At 22.5% G+C, this 20965-nt stretch overlaps 4 protein-coding genes across 4 annotated transcripts; 3 read left to right on the top strand and 1 right to left on the bottom strand. All coding sequences in view use genetic code 6, as the record gives it.

The window, feature by feature from the left end:
- Positions 1 to 438: 438 nt before the first annotated feature.
- TTHERM_00709580 (hypothetical protein) lies at positions 439 to 3101 on the top strand (the record flags this gene model as incomplete). Its single annotated transcript, XM_001010991.3, has 3 exons — positions 439 to 1733; positions 1963 to 2929; positions 2985 to 3101. Exons 1-3 carry the CDS (start codon positions 517 to 519, stop codon positions 3099 to 3101), a joined length of 2301 nt encoding a protein of 766 aa, XP_001010991.1. The 5' UTR covers positions 439 to 516.
- Positions 3102 to 4028: 927 nt separating this feature from the next.
- On the top strand, positions 4029 to 7889 carry TTHERM_00709570 (hypothetical protein; the record flags this gene model as incomplete). The annotated part of the gene is made up of 7 exons (XM_001010990.2): positions 4029 to 4424; positions 4476 to 4796; positions 4895 to 5071; positions 5125 to 5271; positions 5324 to 5805; positions 7186 to 7655; positions 7783 to 7889. 7 exons carry the CDS (start codon positions 4029 to 4031, stop codon positions 7887 to 7889), a joined length of 2100 nt encoding a protein of 699 aa, XP_001010990.2.
- An 839-nt stretch (positions 7890 to 8728) lies between these two features.
- On the top strand, positions 8729 to 15678 carry TTHERM_00709560 (zinc finger lsd1 subclass family protein; the record flags this gene model as incomplete). Its single annotated transcript, XM_001010989.2, has 5 exons — positions 8729 to 9086; positions 9145 to 9648; positions 9722 to 10239; positions 10410 to 12257; positions 12367 to 15678. The coding sequence occupies 5 exons, from the start codon at positions 8729 to 8731 to the stop codon at positions 15676 to 15678; spliced, it is 6540 nt and encodes a 2179-aa protein (XP_001010989.2).
- Positions 15679 to 17133: 1455 nt separating this feature from the next.
- Positions 17134 to 20714, bottom strand: TTHERM_00709550 (transmembrane protein, putative; the record flags this gene model as incomplete). The annotated part of the gene is made up of 3 exons (XM_001010988.2): positions 17134 to 17184; positions 17484 to 17602; positions 17798 to 20714. 3 exons carry the CDS (start codon positions 20712 to 20714, stop codon positions 17134 to 17136), a joined length of 3087 nt encoding a protein of 1028 aa, XP_001010988.2.
- Positions 20715 to 20965: the final 251 nt, after the last annotated feature.

The following is a 20965-nucleotide window of genomic DNA, read 5'->3' as shown; positions in this document are numbered from 1 at the left end:
TTTAAAAATAAAACATAAAATTTATAAAGTATTTTGAAATTATTTATTTAATTAAAGTGTAATTTTTGTAAAATCTTCATATTTGTATTTATGAGATTTTTACCTTATTTGTTACTACTGCTAACACTGTTTCTTATTTTATTTAGTCTTAATATAAATTAAAATAAATTAATGGTTATTATTCAAATATATCATTTTAAGCTTAATCACTCATATTTATATTTATTTCTTAAATAGTTTTCAAATTATTCATTTAAGTATTCTTAAATCTTCTTTTAAAAGTTTAAAGATTTCTTAATTCCACTCAACTTCTATCTCTTTATCTGTCCATCAATCTATTTATATTTTTTTATAAGCAAACAGGAAACAAAAAACAAACAAATAAATAAATCAATCAATGAATTTAATATAATATAATTAATTCATTTCAATTTTTCATAATTCTTTATATGTTAAAGTCTAAATAGCTAAATTTTATACATAAAAAGTGAAGCAAAAAACTCTTTAAAATTATTTATGAAAAACTCAAATGAAAAATAAGACGAAGTTGAGAGCTCTTAATTACCATAGAACTTAGCAGTAAAAACTAGTATGAACATTAATGCTTAAAATAGTACCAAAAGCAAAGCATAAAAAAACATAAATGAGCCTATATTCATGACATAAACTGAACCAGCGATATATGATTCAAAAACAATTCTTAAATAGCAAGAAAATCTGATCAAGAAATACAATTAAGTTAACATAGGTTAGCCTGTTCAACTTAAATCCTATTCCTAAGAAAGGACTGATAGGTTTTTGAATAAAAAGCAGAGGTATAGATCTCATAATTAGTAGTCTCCTTAGAAAGATTTACAAGCTCTTGAGTATTTAGATAATAATAGTATTGTAGAATGTGCTGCACCTACATCTAAAAAGAATAAACAAATATACAGAAGCTCAGGATACAGATTTGCTGAAAAATAAAAATTAAATATAGATTTTAATGATGAGCATGTTTCCAGTTTTGAGTGGATAGTTTAACTTAAATCTTAGCAATTGTAAAAAAATATGAATTCTATGTTTTTAAAAAATGAACGCAAAAAATTATTATAATCTTAATCGAAAATGACACATTAAATAACAGACTTAAATGTAGAAAGTCTCTGCATTTCTCCATCAAAATCTAACAACATAAAGATACTTGATAATATCCAAATAAATAAACCTAACGAATTCGATTTCATTATTAACCAAGAAAAACAACTAAATCAAAAGATTTTTCAAGATGTGAAAGATAAGATTGATCAGAATGGTAATAACCTAAATACTTCTCCTACATACAATGGAAACGATATCAATATTGAAGATAAAATGATTGCAAAAATTAATCAGTAAGCTTAGAAAATTATATAAAATAAATTACAGCAAACAAGATTCAACAAGCACACACAAGGTCTTCAATCACCATTATCCTCAATAAAAAAAGAATTGTAAGCTTACAATGAGGATTTCTGTTTACCATATCTTCAACCTTTCAGGGGTTTTAGCAATAAGACTAAGATTTACATGCTAAACAAATAAAAAGGAAAAAAAAATTATAGGGAAAGTAGCTTAAGTTATAATAATGGAAGCAAAATCTCCTAGTACACTTCTCCTGATGTATTAATATCTCCAAAAATAAATAATAAAAAAAATATTGACTCAAGTTTAAACTTAGCTGCAGAATATTAATAGTACTAGTCTCCCTTCATGTAATTTCTTTTAAATAAATAGCTTATTAATCAAAATTTTATTTTTATAAAAACCTAAAAACAAATTTTCAAATTGAAAATATATTTTATGTACATTTATAAAATAATTGAAATTCATTTATTTTGACAAATCTAATTATGTTAAAATCAATTAAACATTTTCAGCAAAATAATATGAAATGGCAAATTGATAAAATATCTTTAAATTTATATTAAATATTTTAAAAAGCAAAGAAGACAAACTTAAATATCACTTAGATAATTCTAGCATCAATAAAGAAGACTTAGAATCAGAGGAGTTGTATACAGAACATTTTAAATCACCAGTCAGTTTGCAATTATACGATCCTCATAAATTAGAACAAGAAAGGTTTAAATTAACATTTAGAAAAAAGGCTAATACAGCATAGATTGGAAAAGTAGTTTCAGGATAATCTCCTTCAAAGAAAGATTTGTATAATTTAGATGTTACGAGTTAAGATGGCTCTAACTAAAATAAAGTTTTTTCATAATAATCTACAATAAACAATAAATAAAGTAATGCTTAAAAACCTATTCGAATAAAATTAAAACAGCATCCTCTTATTACTGATTTAAATAACATTTAGCACTCCATTGATAAAGCAAATTAATCAGAGAGTGCTTAGAATAACAAATAAATAGTTTTACCTCATTTGAATATTAAAAGCTATCACAATAACATTAATATTTCAAATAGCAATTTAGAAAATATAGATATTCCAGAAACATAACAAACTTCACTCACTAATCATATGGAAGAAACCAGTGCTGATTTTTTCTTTCTATAAAATTATTATAAAAATAAATATAATAACGATGACAAAGTTCCTAAGTAGATATCTTAAAATAGAGATATTATGATCAACTAAAATTCAATATCTAAGTATAATAGATAGCTAAATAATGCTCATTCTATATTAACTGAATATGATCTTTTAGAAGACTAGTTTTAGCAATAAAAGGAGAAAAGGAGATCAAGTTCATTTTTTTCTTCTCCACACAAGCAAAAGAAAAACAAATAGGTCTTTTCAATATAAAATTCTTTGCAAGTATCTCCTTTTTCATGCTCTAATTAAACCAGTTTAAAAAAGAAAAAAACAAACTTAATGAATGATCTATAGCCTTGGGAGGATCAATAAAATTTTAATGAAACAAATTTTTTCCAAATAGTCAAAGTAAATAAACATAATTTTAATATTTAAATATAATTAATCTTAAAAAAAATAATAGGAAAGAACTGATAAAATAGCAAGAAATGATAGAAAAGCCTCCTTCTCAGAATAAAGTCAGGATGGTAAATAAAGTGGATCTAGTCGTAAATCATCTGAATACTACTATTAAGACTGAGTTTAATTTTCCAAATAATATGTGATAAATTTTCAAAAAAATCTTGTATATAAAATAAAAAGATGTAAATAGCAATATTTTAAATAAATTAAATAATTTACTTAAAAAAAAAACATAAAAAATTATAACCATAAATAAAGTAGATTAATTTCTTTCAAAAAAAATCTGTAATATATATTAGTCTTCATATTCTTATCTTAATCAATTTATAATTTACTTTGATCTTACAAATCATTAAATCTATATATGCTATGTTTTTTGTATATTATTTTTCATATTTTCAAAAGATATGTAAGTTTCTACATGTAATAATTATAATCATTCATAAATTTACCTTATTAGAATATGAAATACATTTCGAAATTTTTCTTTTATTTTTACCTAAAATTATATCTAAAACATAAAATATATAGTATTGTGAAATAAAAATTCATAATCTTTGGTAATCTTAAAAATAAATATTTTGTTTAATTTATACTTAATTATAAATAAGAATTTGCATAGATCAATAATTTTTAAAATAAATATCTCAATTATAAAATAAATCTTATTTTTTATTCAATTTTAAAATTAATTTCTTTTATTGTTTTAGTAATTCAAAAAAAAAAAATTACTTTGAAGAATTTGAAGAAGGGTCAGTAATTAAATGAATGGATTAATCGTGGCTATTTATTTATATTTATAAAACAACTTAAAATAAAATAACATAAATTATAAAATGTTATTCACTGAATAATTTGAAAAAAGATATTAATTTCAATAGCAATTTCTTTTAATTTTAATTAATTTTTGAATTTGTTAAAGTTAATAAATCCAATCAAACTATTTATTTATTTATCTATCTATCATTGATTAATTTTAATATTTGCAATTTTTTTGAATTATAAAAATTGAAAGACTTGATATATTAAATATTTATATAGAGTAATGAATTTAATTAATAATATGGAGAGAGAATAAAAGAGATATAGAACTAATAGCGCTTATAGTTATAAGGACACTTAAGAAGCTGAATACAATAAAGAGAATGCCCATGACTATAATATTCAAACTGAAGAAATTTCATATAGAAATAGGTCTTTTAATAATAAATCTAATTCAATTAATCAGTAAATGTCACACCATCATTTACTTAACAACAGCTATAAAAATCTCCCTAAAATGTCATAACCAGAAACACATTCACTAAAATTTACTGGGAATTAAATTTAGGATCTTTATGACAAATTAAAGGCTGATTATACTAAGTTAATGATTGATTTTTAAAGAGAGTAGATGGAAAGCAATAATTTAAAGTCTTAAAATAGACTTGATGCAAAAAAGGTATTATAATTTCAATGAATTTGATTGCAAATAAAAAATTTTTTTAAACAGTTAAATGAGCTAGATAAATTAGTAGCTGAACAATAGCAAGAAATAGTTACTCTGAATAATGAAATTCAATTGCAAATAAGCTAAAATAATGTTTTGAGGGATTATCTCAGAGAATAAGAAAACAGAGTTACTAAAATTACTGCTGAAAACACTACTCTAAATTAGGAATTATCATCTACAAGGCCATTAAGTTTAAAAAATAAAAGCTATACAAGTGTTTTGCAGTAAAACGATTTAAAATATGAATAAATTTTAGAAAGTAAGGAATGCTTAGAAAGATAAAATGATCAATTATAATAGCACAATTCTAGGCTGTAACAGGTATTTATTTATATATAAGTTTATTATTTAATTGCTTATTCATAAGTTTGCAAATTGCTGGTTTATAATAAATTATTTTTGAATTTGAATTGATAAAGTAAAATAAAGAGCTACATGAACAATTAAATCACGTTAAAATGCAATTTTGTACCTTAGAGAATCACTCATAATAAATTTAAAGAAACCTCAAATAATTAGAATTAGAGTCTAGCTAGAGCAAGATCAATGAAAGCCTATTACAAAAAAGTTATCAAAAATTGGAAGAGGACTACAGAGTAATTTTAATCATTTTTTTCTTGTAAAAATTATTTGTTTCATAATAATTTAGGAAATGTAAAATATGAATATAAATTTACAAGAGCACAATAAGCAGCTAGGAATTTTGATATAAAAATTGGAAGATAAAATAAAGATAATGGAAGAATAGTGCAACAATACAGTATTTTGGGAATAAACTGCAAAGGATTTTGAGTTAGTAAAAAAATAATTGTATAAAAAATAATTTAATATTTAATATTAAAAAATAGAAATCTTTATAGTAGCAAGAAGAATATTTTAAAAGCAATAGCAACATCAAAGAAATGGAAAATTATATGTAAAAACTAAAAATTTAAATGAAAGAAGAAAGAGAAAGGTATATAAATGAAATTAAATCCTACAAATAAGAAGTTTAACTTCACAGGGAAAAGAATGACCTCCTAAATAAGAACCTTCAATAATTTTAGAAAGAATATTCAAACTTAAAATCGCAACAAAAGCAGTATTAAAATTAGAATGAGCTAATTAAAAATTTAAAAGACACTTTAGTCAGTATTGAAAGCAGTCTTTCAAGAGAGACTAAGCAGAATGAAGAAAGACAAGTACAAATAAAAGAATAAGAATAAAGCATTTAAGAATTAAAAAAGCTGAATAACGAAAAATAAGAAAAAATAATCAAATTAGAAGAATAAATTATAGAACTGAATTCTAAATAGTAACCTATCTTGGACCTCTCAAACATAAATAAAGAGTAAATAAATACATTACTTTTCAACTTAATATTTTAGATTACAATAAATAAATAAAAATATCGACTTTTTCTGGCAATCTAATTACTCCAAAAGAAAACAAGCTTTATTTAAAGACCAATAAAATCAATATTTTCTTCATTAAAAAACAAAAAATTAATTCCTTGTTTAAACAACAAATTTTTTATCTATTTTTAAAATATGAAAATCACATTATATAAAACAAATAATTATTTCATTTTAAACTTATAATTTTTTAAAAACTTGATAACTAACTTTCATTTTGAAATTAATAATTTAAAGCCTTCTAGAAATATAAAAATTATGTTAAAAATTTAAAAAAAAAAATATTAATTTTTATTTCCTATTTAAATTTTAAAAGCACTTAAAACGTAAAAAAAGCAAATTTTTTTATTATTCATTTTAAATATTAAATTAAGATAGACAAAGTATAAAATTAATTTTCTTTTTAAGTTAGTGATACATAAAATTTTTAAAAATTTAAACTAAATTCATAACCTACATAATCATAATATAATTTTCTAATTTTTATAAAATGAAAAAAATATCCATTTTTATTTACATTTTAAAATTTAAAAAAGCACTTAAAATTTAAGTAAAAAAAAATATTTACTTATTTTTTTAAATTTTAAATTGAGATATAAATAAATACAAGTTTAAGTGATGAATTAATTAATTTTCGTTTTTAAGTAATCAAATTACTAAAATGTAATTTATAGCCAGTCTTCTGCAAAACAATAAAAAAAACAATCTAATTTTTTTTGAAAAATTAAATATTGGTTTTTATTTAAAAGTGAAATAGAAACCACTTAAATTCAAACAAATAAAACATTTTATTAACATTAAATTTAAAATTAAGATAGAATAAAGTTTTTAAATAAAATTAATTTTAATTTTAGAATTTATCATTCAAATTACTTAAAATATAAACTAAATTTATCATCTATGAAACAATAAAAATAAATAATAAAAAAATAAAGTATTGATTTTTTTAAATACGAATTTGAAAATTATTTAAAATGGAAACAAAAAAGTTTTTTTAAATTCCTTTTTAAGTATGAAATTAAGATAGAAATAAAATAAATATTTTTCTTTTAAAAAAAGTTTAAAAATAAAACTAAATTTAATTTTAAGTGGTAAATCAAATACGTTAAAAAGTAAACAAAATTTTTTGCATTCTCTAACAGTAAAAAAAATTAAATTCTTTTTTAAATTAAAATGAAAGATGAGTTTTTATTTAAATATTAATTTGAAAAATGACTTTTTTTTGATTATTTTAAATTTAAAATTTATTTTTAATAAAATAAATAAATACTTTTATAAATTTGTTTCCAATATATTAATTTTTATTTTTTATAAAGATAAAATAATAGCGTTGGAAGCACAAATTTAAATGAAACGTAATTAAATTACATTTCCTGCAACAGTAATAAAATTGTACAGCCACAAAATAATTTGTAAATAGAAAGCTACTCAGAAATGCAAGATAAAGTACGTAAATTGGAGTAGGTCATTTTTGATTTAAAAAATTAAATCAATAACCAATAAAATATGCATTAATAGCAGCCCGTTTAATAAATTGAAAACAGCTTTTATTAATAAACTTATGCTCCTCCATATATTAATATGAAAAACACTTCGATATCTAATTCCCCACTTAATAAAAATTATTTAAGTTCGTAATATTCAAGCAATAATAATCATAATATTCACTCATATCATAACAGTTCTTTTAACATTTCACGTCCTACAATTGAAATAGAGAGGAACCAGTCTCATAACAATAGTTTCCATTATAGAAAGAATTCTAATGATGGTTCTCCATTTTTAGGTAGATTCTTTTCACTATCATTTCATTTATAAAAAATATAAATTATATATAAGTTTTGTTATCGCCTATATTTTTGTTATTTATTTATTTAATATTTATTTTTTTTCTTTTACAAATTGTTTTCTAGGAAGTATAGTTTCGGGTCTTTATACAAACAAAAGTAAATCCTCCTAAATGGAAAATCTATAAAGAAAGTACGAAGAAATAAAAAATAGAGCAATAAAAAATAATTGATGCCAACCACAAATTAATTATTATTTACAAAAAATATATTGTAAGATATAATCAAAAGATTTCTTCTACTCGTATAAATTGATAAAAACTACTCAATCATTTCTCTTAATTAATTCATTTATAATATTAAATTCCTTAAAATATTGTTTGTTATGTAAAAAAAATATTTCATTTAGTGTAATTATCTTTTAAAAAAGTCATTAATAAAAAAATATCTTACTTTAAATTCATGCAAGATGTGATTTCAATTTATTTTAAAACTGTGTAAACTATGATTTTATAAGATAGATAGATTTTTCTTCTTCGCTTAACTTTTGGGGAAATTAATAAATCTTAAAATTGATTCTCAAAATCTGATGAACAATTTTTGTGAAGTAAGTTCAAAATATCTATTTAGAATAGTACCATAAATAAATAGTATAAATTAATCAAAGTTTTTGAATAAATGCTTAATACGCTTTATTTTTTGCTTTAATAGACCATAAAATTAATCAATTATAAATCTAATAAAGCATATAAATCCATCATCCAATATCTTAATTGAAGTCATCAAAAAAGTCTAATTAATTCCAATAACCAATACTCGTATGTAGAGCAAAAAATAATTGTTATAATCTTTAAATTAGCAAAAAATAACTAATAAGAAAAGTGAAATTACATCCCAAGGTATTTATTTTAAAAACCTAAAATAAATTATAAATAAAATGAAGATTTTTCAAATATCTCTTTTTTTTTTCCAAGTTTTGCATTTAACACTTTAAGGTATTTATTTATTTATTTTATTCATTTAATGTTTATTTAATAATTTTACTGATAAAGATGATTTTCTAATATCTTACATGAATGGCAGTGATCCTTCAGAAAAGTATTTCAAAACATAATGTGAAAAAGCTAATTCAACATAGTTTATGAAGTATAACTATGGAGTTTTTTATTACGATTCTCTAAGTACTCCTCCTCCTTCTAATAATGAAGTCATAAATATTGGATATTTTCCATTTAATATAAGTTTACCTCATTTTGAAAGAGAAATAGTCATAGATACATTATATCTCAGATCTAATTTGACAAAAAATATTGTTTATAATATAGACGGAAACGATATTCTTGCTTTTTAATTGACTGGTAATCAATCTGCTTTAAATTATCCATGTTCTAATTTAAACCAAAACTTAACTATTTAATAATTCTTTAGAGGTAAGTCTTTTTTTTCTTTATTTTCTGAAATGCATATTAATTTTTTTTTCCCATAAAGCTAGGTTTTACTAGAACTAAACAATCAATAATTATTCCTTAACCGTAAGAGTAAGTGAATAGATGGAAAATAATACTTATCTATAATCTTTACTGCTTAGCTCTCTGTAAGTGAATATAAACACATGCCATCCTTCATGCCTAACTTGCTTTGGACCAAATAAAGACTAATGTTTATCATGCTCAGAATAATCAATTCCTAGCAATCCCTAAATTTAATGTAATTGTTCTAACCTTAACCAATTTTTTTAAAATGGAAAATGTGTAAATTAATGCGACATATCAAATGGCTATTTTTAAAAATTTCAATCTGAAAAAGTTTGCTATTACATAAATAATAAATGTACGTAGTGGAATAATACATTATAAAAATGCGATAAGTGCCAAAACCCATTATTACCTCAAATTGAATCATGTGTTAATTAATGTTCTGCTGGATACTAAAAGCTTTAAATAGCCAAAACAATTTCCTTTGAATGCGTGTATATCGATAGAAACAAATAAGGTTTATTCATTTTTTAATTTTGAAAATTATCTATTAGTTGTTTCACATTGTAAATTATAATTTAAAATTTTAGGATATTAAATTTTATTATCTGGGTTGCACAATAACTTTTTCTCTTAGATTGAAATTGAGAGGTTGGGATTCACTTTCTCTGGTTTTAAATAAATAAATAATTTTAGCGCAATCCAATCAAATTGTGGTGGGTATTAACTTTTTGGTGGATTCTTTATAAATAAAAAAGGAAGTACTATTTAATACTTGAAATAATAGATAAGCACAGGCCATAAATTAGTTAAAGTGTATTTTAAGTACTTTTTAATAGATTATTAAAATTCGCAAGAATCTTAAATATAAATATGGCTTAATGATCAAAATGTTTAAATTTAACTAAATTAGGCTTAAATAAGCACTTCTTAGAATGTTTGTGGTTTAGATAGGAACGATATCATAGGGGACTTCTAAACTATTACAAATTTAATAAATAATTAAGTTAATCTCACCATAATTAATAGCAACTAATATTCAGATGATAGTAATTACAACAATATCACTTATTTTGGAATAAGAGAAGTCACTATCTTACTATTAAATGTAACAAATTAATTAATAATCTTTAAGTTTAATTTATTTTTTAATTTAATCACCTAAAATATTTTTTCTTTCTTTCTATTTTATATTTTATTATAAAAAATCCTGTTACATTTATTAAAAAAAGAATATATTTATAATTTTCTTAATTGTTATTTTTTATTGATTAATAGTGCAATTTAGACTTTTGTTCAGAGTGTTCTTTAGATGCCTTTTCTTAATGTACAAAATGCATAGATGGATATTATTTAGTATCTGGCAATTGCAAATAATGTGATTTGAGTTGCCAGACATGTTCAAGTGCATAAAAATGTGATACTTGCAAAGATGCAAATGCATAAAAAAACAAGAATGACATATGTGTATGCCCATCAAAATAATATTTTGATCTATTTCTATTAGCTTGCACTTCTTGTCAAAATAACTTATGTGATTAATGTAAGTAAGATAACTCTTAAATATGCACATCTTGCTCAGATTAGCGAGGTCTTTTAAATGGATAGTGTTTGACTGATTGTGGAAAAGAATATTTTAATAAACAAAATGTTTGCACACCATGTGTTGATAATTGTTTAGAATGTGTTGACGAAAGCTCATGCAAAACTTGCAAAGTTGGATATTTTTAACTAAATACATGCGTAGAAACTTGCCCAGAAGCTTATTTCTAAAACACTTAAACAAATACATGTGACAAATGCGATGATTCTAACTGCTTAATGTGCAATCAATCACCATAAAAATGCACTAAATGTAAGGATCCATATTTAGTTTCAACTTTATTTAAGTGCGAAAATGAATGTCAATAATTTATTGAATACAATAATAATGGAATATGCGAACTTTGTACAAACAAAATAAGTAATTGTTTAAGTTGTTAATAAGAAACATGTATAAAATGTGTAGATAAATTTTATTTAAGTTAAGATAAAAAACAATGTCTTTAAGAATGTCCTATATAATAAATTGGAGTCAATTCTACAGGTTTATGCACAAGCTGTGCTGAAGGTTGTACAAAATGTGAATAAAATGATTAAACAATTTGTTCTAGTTGTATAAAGGGATATTTTTTTGAAAATAATAAATGTTAAAAAAATTGTGAATCTGTAAACTTTGCTGATGAAACAAGTAATTAATGCTTACCCTGCAATCTTAAATACAGCTAATGTTAAGAATGTGATATTAATAATTGTAAAAGCTGTAATAATTTATATTTAGACATTAGTAGCTCTCGTTGTATTGGTAAATGTGAATAAGGATAATATTATTCAAAGTTAAAAAATTAATGCTAGAATTGCTAAGATCCAAATTGCTACTCATGCAAAGATAGTGATCCAAATTAATGCATAGATTGTAAATATACATTTGCAGGTAGATATTACCTTTATAAGGGTAAATGTTATGAATAATGCCCAGACAATTCATATATACTACCACCTGATAAATAATAATCACGTGAACAAAAGGAATGTGGTGATTGTTATGATTATGATCCTTAATGTACATCTTGCACAAGCAATATGTGTACTATGTGTAATACAGGTTATTGCTTAGATATTTCAACAGGAAAATGCATAAAAAATATTACTAATTAATGTCCAATAATGACTTGTAAGGATGACAACTGTCTTAAATGTGATAGTAACGGTAAATGCACAGACTGTAAGAAATAATATTTTCTACTTGATGATTAATGCTCTAAATAGTGTAACAAAGGATATTATAATGATACAAGTAATAATAAGTGTATAGATTGCAAAACTTATTTAGGAAAGAATTGTATATCATGTACTATTACATATTGTTTAGAAACTGACTGCACTTAAGAAAAATAATTTTACAATAGAAATTTAAAAGATAAGGAAACTTAATGTGTGAATAATTGTCCAGATAATTTTTACCCTGATAAAAATGGAATTTGCCAATGGTGTCACAACTATAATTGTAAAGGATGTGATCCAAAACAACCAGCTAATTGTACTTCTTGTTTTGAAAAAAAATACAATATAAATTACTTGCTTTAAGTAATAATAATTTTATTATTTATTTATTTTTTAATTTTAATTTTAATATTTTATTTTATTTAATTTTTTATTTATTTTATTATTGGCTTACTTTATTTTTCTATTATAGGATAGTAAGTGTGTCAGTATTTGTTCAAAAGGCTTCTATTTATCATAAGCTTAAGCAATTTGTAAACCATGCTAATCTGAATGCTTAACATGCACAGAAAATGAATGTTTAGAATGCAAAGATAGTAAAAAATATATAAATCCCTTAGATTAAAATTGTGTAGATCAGTGTTTACCAAATTATTTTCCTGGACCAAATAAAAATAATAAGTAACAATGTATGAGTTGTAGTTAGTTATTTGATGGATGTTAAGATTGCGATTCAAATTAATGCATTAAATGCGTTGATACAAAATAAGTTTTCGATCCTGTTAGTAAAAAATGTAGTTAAAGTTGCCCTATATAATACTATTAAATCGAGTAATAATGTAAAAAATGTGATAATTCTAATTGCTAAAAGTGTGATAGTAATAACCCTAAAAAATGTATTTCATGCTTTTAACAAGGTAAATTTGTTTTATTATAAGAAGAAGAAGGTAATTGTGTTGAAAGATGCTCTGATAACGAATATTAGTAAGATTCCAAGTGTATTAAATGCTCTAAAAATTTTGGAGAAAAATGTTCTAAGTGTAATAACAAGAAATGTATTACTTGTTCTGATCCTACTTTTTTCATTAATATTTTTGTTGATTTTTCTTGTGTTTCTCCCTGCCCTACTGGATAATATGGTGATTCTGCAACAGGTAAATGTTCTAAATGCAAAAATGATAAATGCAATTAATGCGACTTGAAAAATACAACTGAATGCATAAGCTGTAATATAACTTCTTAGTATCCTTATTTACATTAAAAAAATTGCATAGTGCATTGTCCTTAATAATTTTATTTTGATGATTAGAATGCTTGCTAATCTTGTTAAATGAAGTATGATTCAAATTGTATTGAGTGTGACAAAACAAATTGCACAAAATGTGACATAAAATCTAATTATATTTATCTCTAGAAAGATCAAAATAAGTGTGTAAAATAATGTTCAGACAAATACTATACATCAAATGATAAAAATACACTTCAGTGCTTAATATGCCCTGACAATAATTGTCTTAAATGCGATCCTAACGAACCAATAAAATGCTAAAAATGCGCAAGCGGTTTCTATTTTAATCAATCTAAACAGAAATGTGCAAATTAATGTGAAAAGGATTAGTATGGTGATGATAGTTTAGGATTATGTATGTATTGTAATATAAAATTTTCAAACTGTGATGAATGCACAAACTCTGAATGCTTAAGATGTTAAAAAGACTATTTTAAAGTTGATGGATAATAAAATTGTTACAAATAATGCCCCTTCAATACCATTGATAAAATACTAGTTAATCCAAATTATGATATGTCTAAAAATAAACAATGCGAAAAATGTCAAAATGCTAATTGTGCTGTCTGTGATCCAAAAGATCTGAAAATATGTCAATCTTGTTCAGAGGAAAAATAACTTCCTTATTTATATAAAAATGATTGTATTAAATAGTGCAATCAATATTAAAAAGAAGATATAAAATACTGCTATGATCAATGCCCAAAAAAACTTGCTCAAGATGAGAAAACTAAAAAATGCATAGAATGTCCTAAATTTGTTTAGAATAATGAATGTGTGAATGAATGCAAAAAAAGTACATATATAAATCCTGAACTTCCAAATGTTTGTGAGGATTGTGAAATATAATACTCTAAAAATTGTAGTATCTGTGACATTAATTAATGTAAATAATGTTCCAATCAGAACTATCTTTATGAAAATAAGTGCTTTGAATAATGTCCATAAAAGACTTATATTTAAGAAAATTAAATGACCTGTTCTAATAATTGTGACCCGCCTTTAGTTATATAAGATAGAACTTGCTAAAAGAAATGCCTTTCAGGTTATTTTATTGTCAGATTAAATGGCCATCAAGTTTGCTAAAAATGCTCTAACTAATGCAAGGAGTGTGAAAAAACTTCTGACACTTGCACTGAGTGCTTTGAAGGAGAAGAACAGGATTGTTTCAATCAAAAATCTATAAAATTTTAAACTGAAAAATTAATATGCAAATAGCTCAATGAGCAAGATCTTGATAAGTGTGAAGAATCCATCTATGAACAATCTTAAACAGTTGCTATATTTTCTTATGCAGTATAAATTTCTTTATTGTTTTATCTGCTTGTAATCTTATTGTCTCACTCTTTTAATTCAACTTTGTCATTGTTTTATCTATAAAATTTCTAAATGCTAGCTAATTACGCTATTCTAACATCGAATAAGTTTTAGCTGATAAAAGAAATGGCTCTAAGGTTTTTGTTGAATTACAATGTCTTTTAAATGATCCCGAATCCATTTTAAAATGACAAAAACAGTTAAAAGCTTACAAATTTTAGCCTTTTTGAAAGTATACTACCGTACTCTAATCTTTCCAAAAGTTCTTTTGAAAATGTCTTCTTTCAAGTGTGCATTATATTTGTTATGATCATTTTAATTATAGTAACCATCAAAAGTAAGAATAATTAAAGAATCATGCAATATTTCAGAAATAACTTTTTTATTAAAATTTTCATGATATCTTCTAACCTCATATTGCTTAGCTGCTTAAAATAGCTTTACTAACAGTAGTTTTATGGCTCAATTGATATATCATTCTTAGTGGTATCTATATCTCTCTATGCTATTTTATGGAGCTTAATGTTCATATAAATCATAAATTATTAAATATAAAGCTCACTTCAAAGAAAATTCTATCAAAAGAATATTCTTATTTAAAATTTAGTCTACATTTCTATATTTAGGAGAATTTTTTGGGTCTTTTACGAAATCAAAAAAATAGTATCAATCTGCTTTATAATTTTATATCCTCAAAATGATAACGCAGTTTGGGTAATCCTTCCTTTTAACTTGATATTCTTAATTTATGTGTCTGTCTATAGGCCATTCGAATAAAAATATTAAACATTGTGCATTTCAGCCGTTGAAATTTTTACAATAATTCTATTAACATATCTACCTTTTTCAAATTCTATTGAATCTACAACAGGTAAATAAACTTTGATAATAAAAATATTAAATTAATTAATTTTAAAATATATAGTTTTTATTTACTTGGCAATATTCTTCTAGTGCATTAGTGGATTGGCTATATTAATTTTAACATTAAAGAGCTCTTACAAAAAGCTGAGGTCATGCAAGTTTAGCTTTAAAAATACTAAAAAAATTCCAAAATAAAAAGATATTAGTTTAGAAATAAATAATAGTCTTTCATACCAAAATAATACTACATAAAGTAATTTAAATATAAATAAGATAAAGATGTCTTTTATGCCAAAAGCAAATTGTAAATAGTGAAAAAGTTCATCAATTAATATATAAATTACAAAATTATTTAAACATAAACTAAGGTTTTATATAAAAATTAATTAATTGAGAGTAAATTCATATTTATATTTAACAAAGTATTACTTAAAAATTCATTTATCATATTTATCTTTGAAATAAAAGTTAAGATTTTGATTTATTAAATAGATATTTAAATGATTTTTAATTTTTCTATTATTTCTAAAAAATTTATTTTACTTCTTGCAATTAAACATTCAAAAAATGTTTTGAGAAAATGTAAAAAAATATATCTTTAAAAATAAAGATTAATTCATTAATAATTAATATTAAATATGTTAAAAATCAAAGGTAAAAAAAAATTGAAATTAATTTAAAAAACTCTTTTTTTAATTTAAAAACAAAGCACTTACTTAACATAAATAAATATGTTACATTATTAATTATTTTTTATTTATAATATTTAAAAAATGTCAAATTTCTTGATTAATTTCAAAAAAATTAAATATATTACTTTCTTTGCCTGTTTAATAACTTTACTTAATTTGCTTAGCACAATTTATAAATTTTTTAATACTATTATTTATTCTAATATTATTAGTAGTTTTAATCTTTTAAATAATCAAGCATTTCAAGTATTTTTTTAATTTTAGTATTTACTGCTCTAAGAATGATATTATCATTAGCACTGTGCAAAATAGGATAAAGGTTAAATTTATTATTTAAATTATTAGATAGAATGCTATTCTAAAATTTTCTAAAGTTTGATTTTAATTTAAGCTAGATTACAAATACATGTTAGATGAAAGAAGCAAAAGGATTGAAATAACTACAGAGATTTTTTCTATTTTGTTTAAAAATATTGTTATTAAAGGGTTGATACTTTTCAGTACAACAAAATACGAAAAAAGTACAAGAGATATCATAATTAGACTAATCTGAGGATATTGTTTTAGTGAAACATTTAGCAAAACTAAAGAAAACCTGACTAAAAATCTGATAATTTCCCAATAATAAAATTAGGGTTTGTATTCTTAATACAGGAATCCTAGGGAGTACATAACCTTAACCTTTTAAAGTCTGTTCCTTGATTAAATGAGTTTTAAAAACACTACAGAAGGTAAAATTATTAAAAATATAATCAAAATAGCTAAACTAAGGTTTTAAATTTGCTAAAGTTCACTTGATTTACCACACTCTAAGCTCAAATCTATTAAAGAATAATATTTATTTGTATCTAAATTCAAGCAAAAGAAGCTTGACAAGCACTTTTCTAATAGGATGGAAGAAAAAGCTGAGATAAATAAGTATATAATAGTAAGATAAGTAGCATAAAGACCCCTCTTGAATAATTTTTGTTTGAAAAAGTATAAAATAATAGTGATGACAACTGTGAAAAGTGATATCGAAATAGGAATGAGAATTGTAAAGAATAAATCCAAAAGTTTAATTTTATTAGATTCTGGTTCATATTTAGAAATTAAGCAAGTTAAAGAGAAGAAGGATGAGCTTAAAGGACTATAAAAAAGGAATTAAAATTAAGTGAATGTAGAAACGATGTCTAATTAAGTAAATTAATTAGAAACCATAAAGATTTGCACATGAAAAAGCAGAATTTTAATGTAAATTGAAGCAAGAGATTGTTTTTATAGTGTCTTTCCAATAAAAAAGATTCCTAATTTAGATAAATAGGTTGCATAGATTTAATTTTGCAGTTATTTAAATGTCGAAATTAAAATAAATAGCAAGCTGACAATTAAGATAGTTAATAATAATCCTATTTTTATTTCATTTATTGAAATGGAGCTACACTTTACACACTAAAAGAATCCTGCAGATGAATATTTTTCTCCCCAATAAGCCCCTCTTATGTCACAATCTAAGCACTATGGACCAACATGGCCTTAGTAGCATAATTCATTTCCAGCACCGCTTCCTTTTAAATTTTCAAAATAAATTTATTTATAAAATACTTTAAAAGTTTGAAAATAAAAAAATGTTTTTCATAAAATTAAATGAGAAAATTTTTATCATCTTAAATTGCATTTAAAAAACAATTAGATAGCTAGCTGATTAATAATTGAAAGTAATTGATCAATTTGAAATGAAGAAAATATAAACTAATTAATACCTCCAATACAGTTTTAAGGATTGTTAGAGCAGTAAAATATTTCTGCAGGGTCGATGGTAAATGAAGATCTCCAATACGGCTCTCTCAGCTTTGAATAATTTCCATAACACTCTGAAAATAAATCTGCTTAACAAATTTAACAAGTTCCTTGATAACCTGCTTTCATATTTTCACAATATCTGCAAACAAATTACTATTTATTATTTTTTTCTAAGTAGACTTTTTCCATTCCTTGGTCTTTACATCCATGAAATAATTTGTACTATTTTGTATCTAATGAATATTATTTAACTAGATTTATATTGTTCAACTTAAAATCAATTGTTTGCTTTGCATCAAATTCAACATTTTCAGCATACCAAAGAATAAATGGATAATTTATTTTTTATAACTTTGGTGGAGTTTTAGCAATATAATTATCAGAAGGATCAACTATAAGATCATAGATATTACCAAAAAAACTTTATTCACTGTATTATTAATACCATTCTCCATCTACTTTGATAGCTATTCTTATTAGATATTTTAATCCTGGATATAAATAGTCATCAATTGTGATTAATAACCTAGCATCATCATTTTCAAGATTAATTTCATAAATATTTTCTATTTTTACTTCAATAGATTATTTATTATAATTATTAGATGTGAGATAGCCAGTATTGTTAAAGAATATATCTTAATTCTATTAATTATCTGGTTTGAGCTAATAAATTCCACCTGATATATTACTACTTGAGTTTATTATTTTGCTTTCTACAGTTAATTATGATAATGATATTCCAGAAACTGCTCCTCCTAGATACTTACTTTAGCATTAATTAAGTACTGTTGAGGAAAGTTACAGCACGATGTTTTGAAATTTCTGCTTTTCATCAAATTAAAAATTCAAACATCCTCCAAAATTTATAGAGGATCCATTAATTATTTAAGAACTTTATATTTAAATTTAGGAAAGAATTCCATAAAAATTTAAAAATTATAGATTCTTATTAGTTTTTAAATCAGCTATAATACTTTCAAACTATATTGTATTTTCATGATCTACATCTAATGATTATATTTAAAGAATAGCACTCTGCTATTAAAAGGTTTCAAAGTTTTTAAGTTATACTTTATCTATGTACAAATAATTGACATTTTGCAAATAAAAAAGAGATTTTTGACTAAATTATATTTTATTTAAGCTCGCATTAATACAAAAAAGTTAAAATATATTTTTCAAATTAAATAGGTATCCATTTATTTTGCAGTTTTCAATATTTAAATTTATAATTTTTATAAGTTGAGAGTTTTACAATTCTAATAAAGTTTATTAAAAAGTAACAAATTACTCTACTTACAGTTAAAATATTTCGAATTGGTCAACACTACCATTTATAAGAGTGCCATTAACCAAGCAATTTTGTTTAAAATTAATAGATTCTATACCCATTTTGTTAATGTATTTTAATTTAAATAAAGAGTTTTAATATTAGCTTTCCATTAAAGAATTTCCAAAATTTTGTATGGTGATTTTATGAATAAGACACTCAAAAAATTAATCCATTTAAATCTATAAGTAATATTAACTGTCTATCTGCTAATATTAAATACTATTTAGGCTAATTAACGTTTTCCTTTGTTCAGTTTTGAATTAAACAATCCCATAATTTTAAAATTTAGTTTAAGAAGAAGTATATGATATTTACTTGACAATTATTTCTGATATTTCGCTTTTATCATATGTTAATATTTCAATGTAGGCAAATTTTTATTCACCTAATTTTTATACGTTTTATATATTGTTCACCTCTATACTTAAAATATTTATCAATATACTTTAGTTGGATAAATACTACATTTAGAAGTTTGAAAAGTTTTCTAGTTTTTCAGGATTAATATTTTGTGATATAAAAATTTCATTTACACTTAATTAATTTTATCCATTGAGTTAAGAGAAAATGTTAAAGATATTTTAGATATAAATTTCTCCTATAGCTAATAGATCTGATTTAATTCTTATTGAATAATAATCATCGAATCCTTCTTAACTAGAAATTTACAGTTGATCAATCAAGCAGTCTTTTATTGTATAGCCTTCCATCAAGTTAATAAAATCTTATTTTTACATATTAGATACTTTGAACAAGCCTATTTCCAAGCGATTTATATTTCTCAATGATATAAAATAATCAATAAATTTAAATGACGAATCAGATATAATAAGCTATTTAATTTTAACATAATTAGCATTATTTATGTATATTGGAGAGTAAACATAATGATCTTTAATTTATAGCTCTAATTCTATTGTATCTAAGTTTTGAATAAAAATTACAGTATTTTAACACTGATAAGATATATTTTATTATTCCAATTACTCAATCAGCATCTAATCGCAATATTATGCTAGAATTCTATCACTAAAAGCTTTTATTTAACACTCAACATAACGCTATTGCAATAGCGCTATTATTAAAATTAAAAATATGTTGAAAATTTTTATTTTATCAACCATGATTTTAATCTACTTTTTATAATTTGCTCTTACTATTATTGTCATAAATAATTAATTAATTAATAATTTTATATTTCTCAAACTATATTTTTTAAAAGAAAGTATAAGAAAAACTTCACAAAAATCCTAAATTAAGTACTTAATAAATAAGAGTTTTTCTTAAATTTCCAGATCAAAATAAATAAAATTGATTTTATTATTTGGATATTTATTTTATTAAAAAGTTAAAACTGATATTTCTCTTTAAATAGTTAATAACTATTCATATCTATCATCAGCGATTGTTAAAAAGTTAATAATTTTTGTATTTTCCTAGTTTTTGATCTTATTAAAAATCCTGTTGCTGATCAGAAACTTTTTTATAGACAGGTATTTCTATTAGAAATATAATTAATTGAATTTAATTGTTTTTTTCATTGAGTAAAGCTCTATTCATTTATTTTGTAAATTTTTTCTTTATTTTGAATGACAAAATAAAAACTTCCAATTTATTTTTTAGTTATTTCTATTATTTCATTTTAAAAAACTAATAAATATTTCTTTATTAAGTATAAAGATATATATTTGAAATAGAGTATGCTTCTCAATTAAGATAAAAATTTAGCATACCACATAAAAGAATCTTATTTTATTTAAATCCACATCATAAAATTATATACATCATCCTT

This window comes from Tetrahymena thermophila, assembly GCF_000189635.1.
Source record: "Tetrahymena thermophila SB210 genomic scaffold scf_8254748, whole genome shotgun sequence".
NCBI lineage: Eukaryota > Ciliophora > Oligohymenophorea > Hymenostomatida > Tetrahymenidae > Tetrahymena > Tetrahymena thermophila.
Note: the sequence above shows the minus strand (reverse complement) of the source record. Positions and strands in the feature narration are given on the sequence as shown.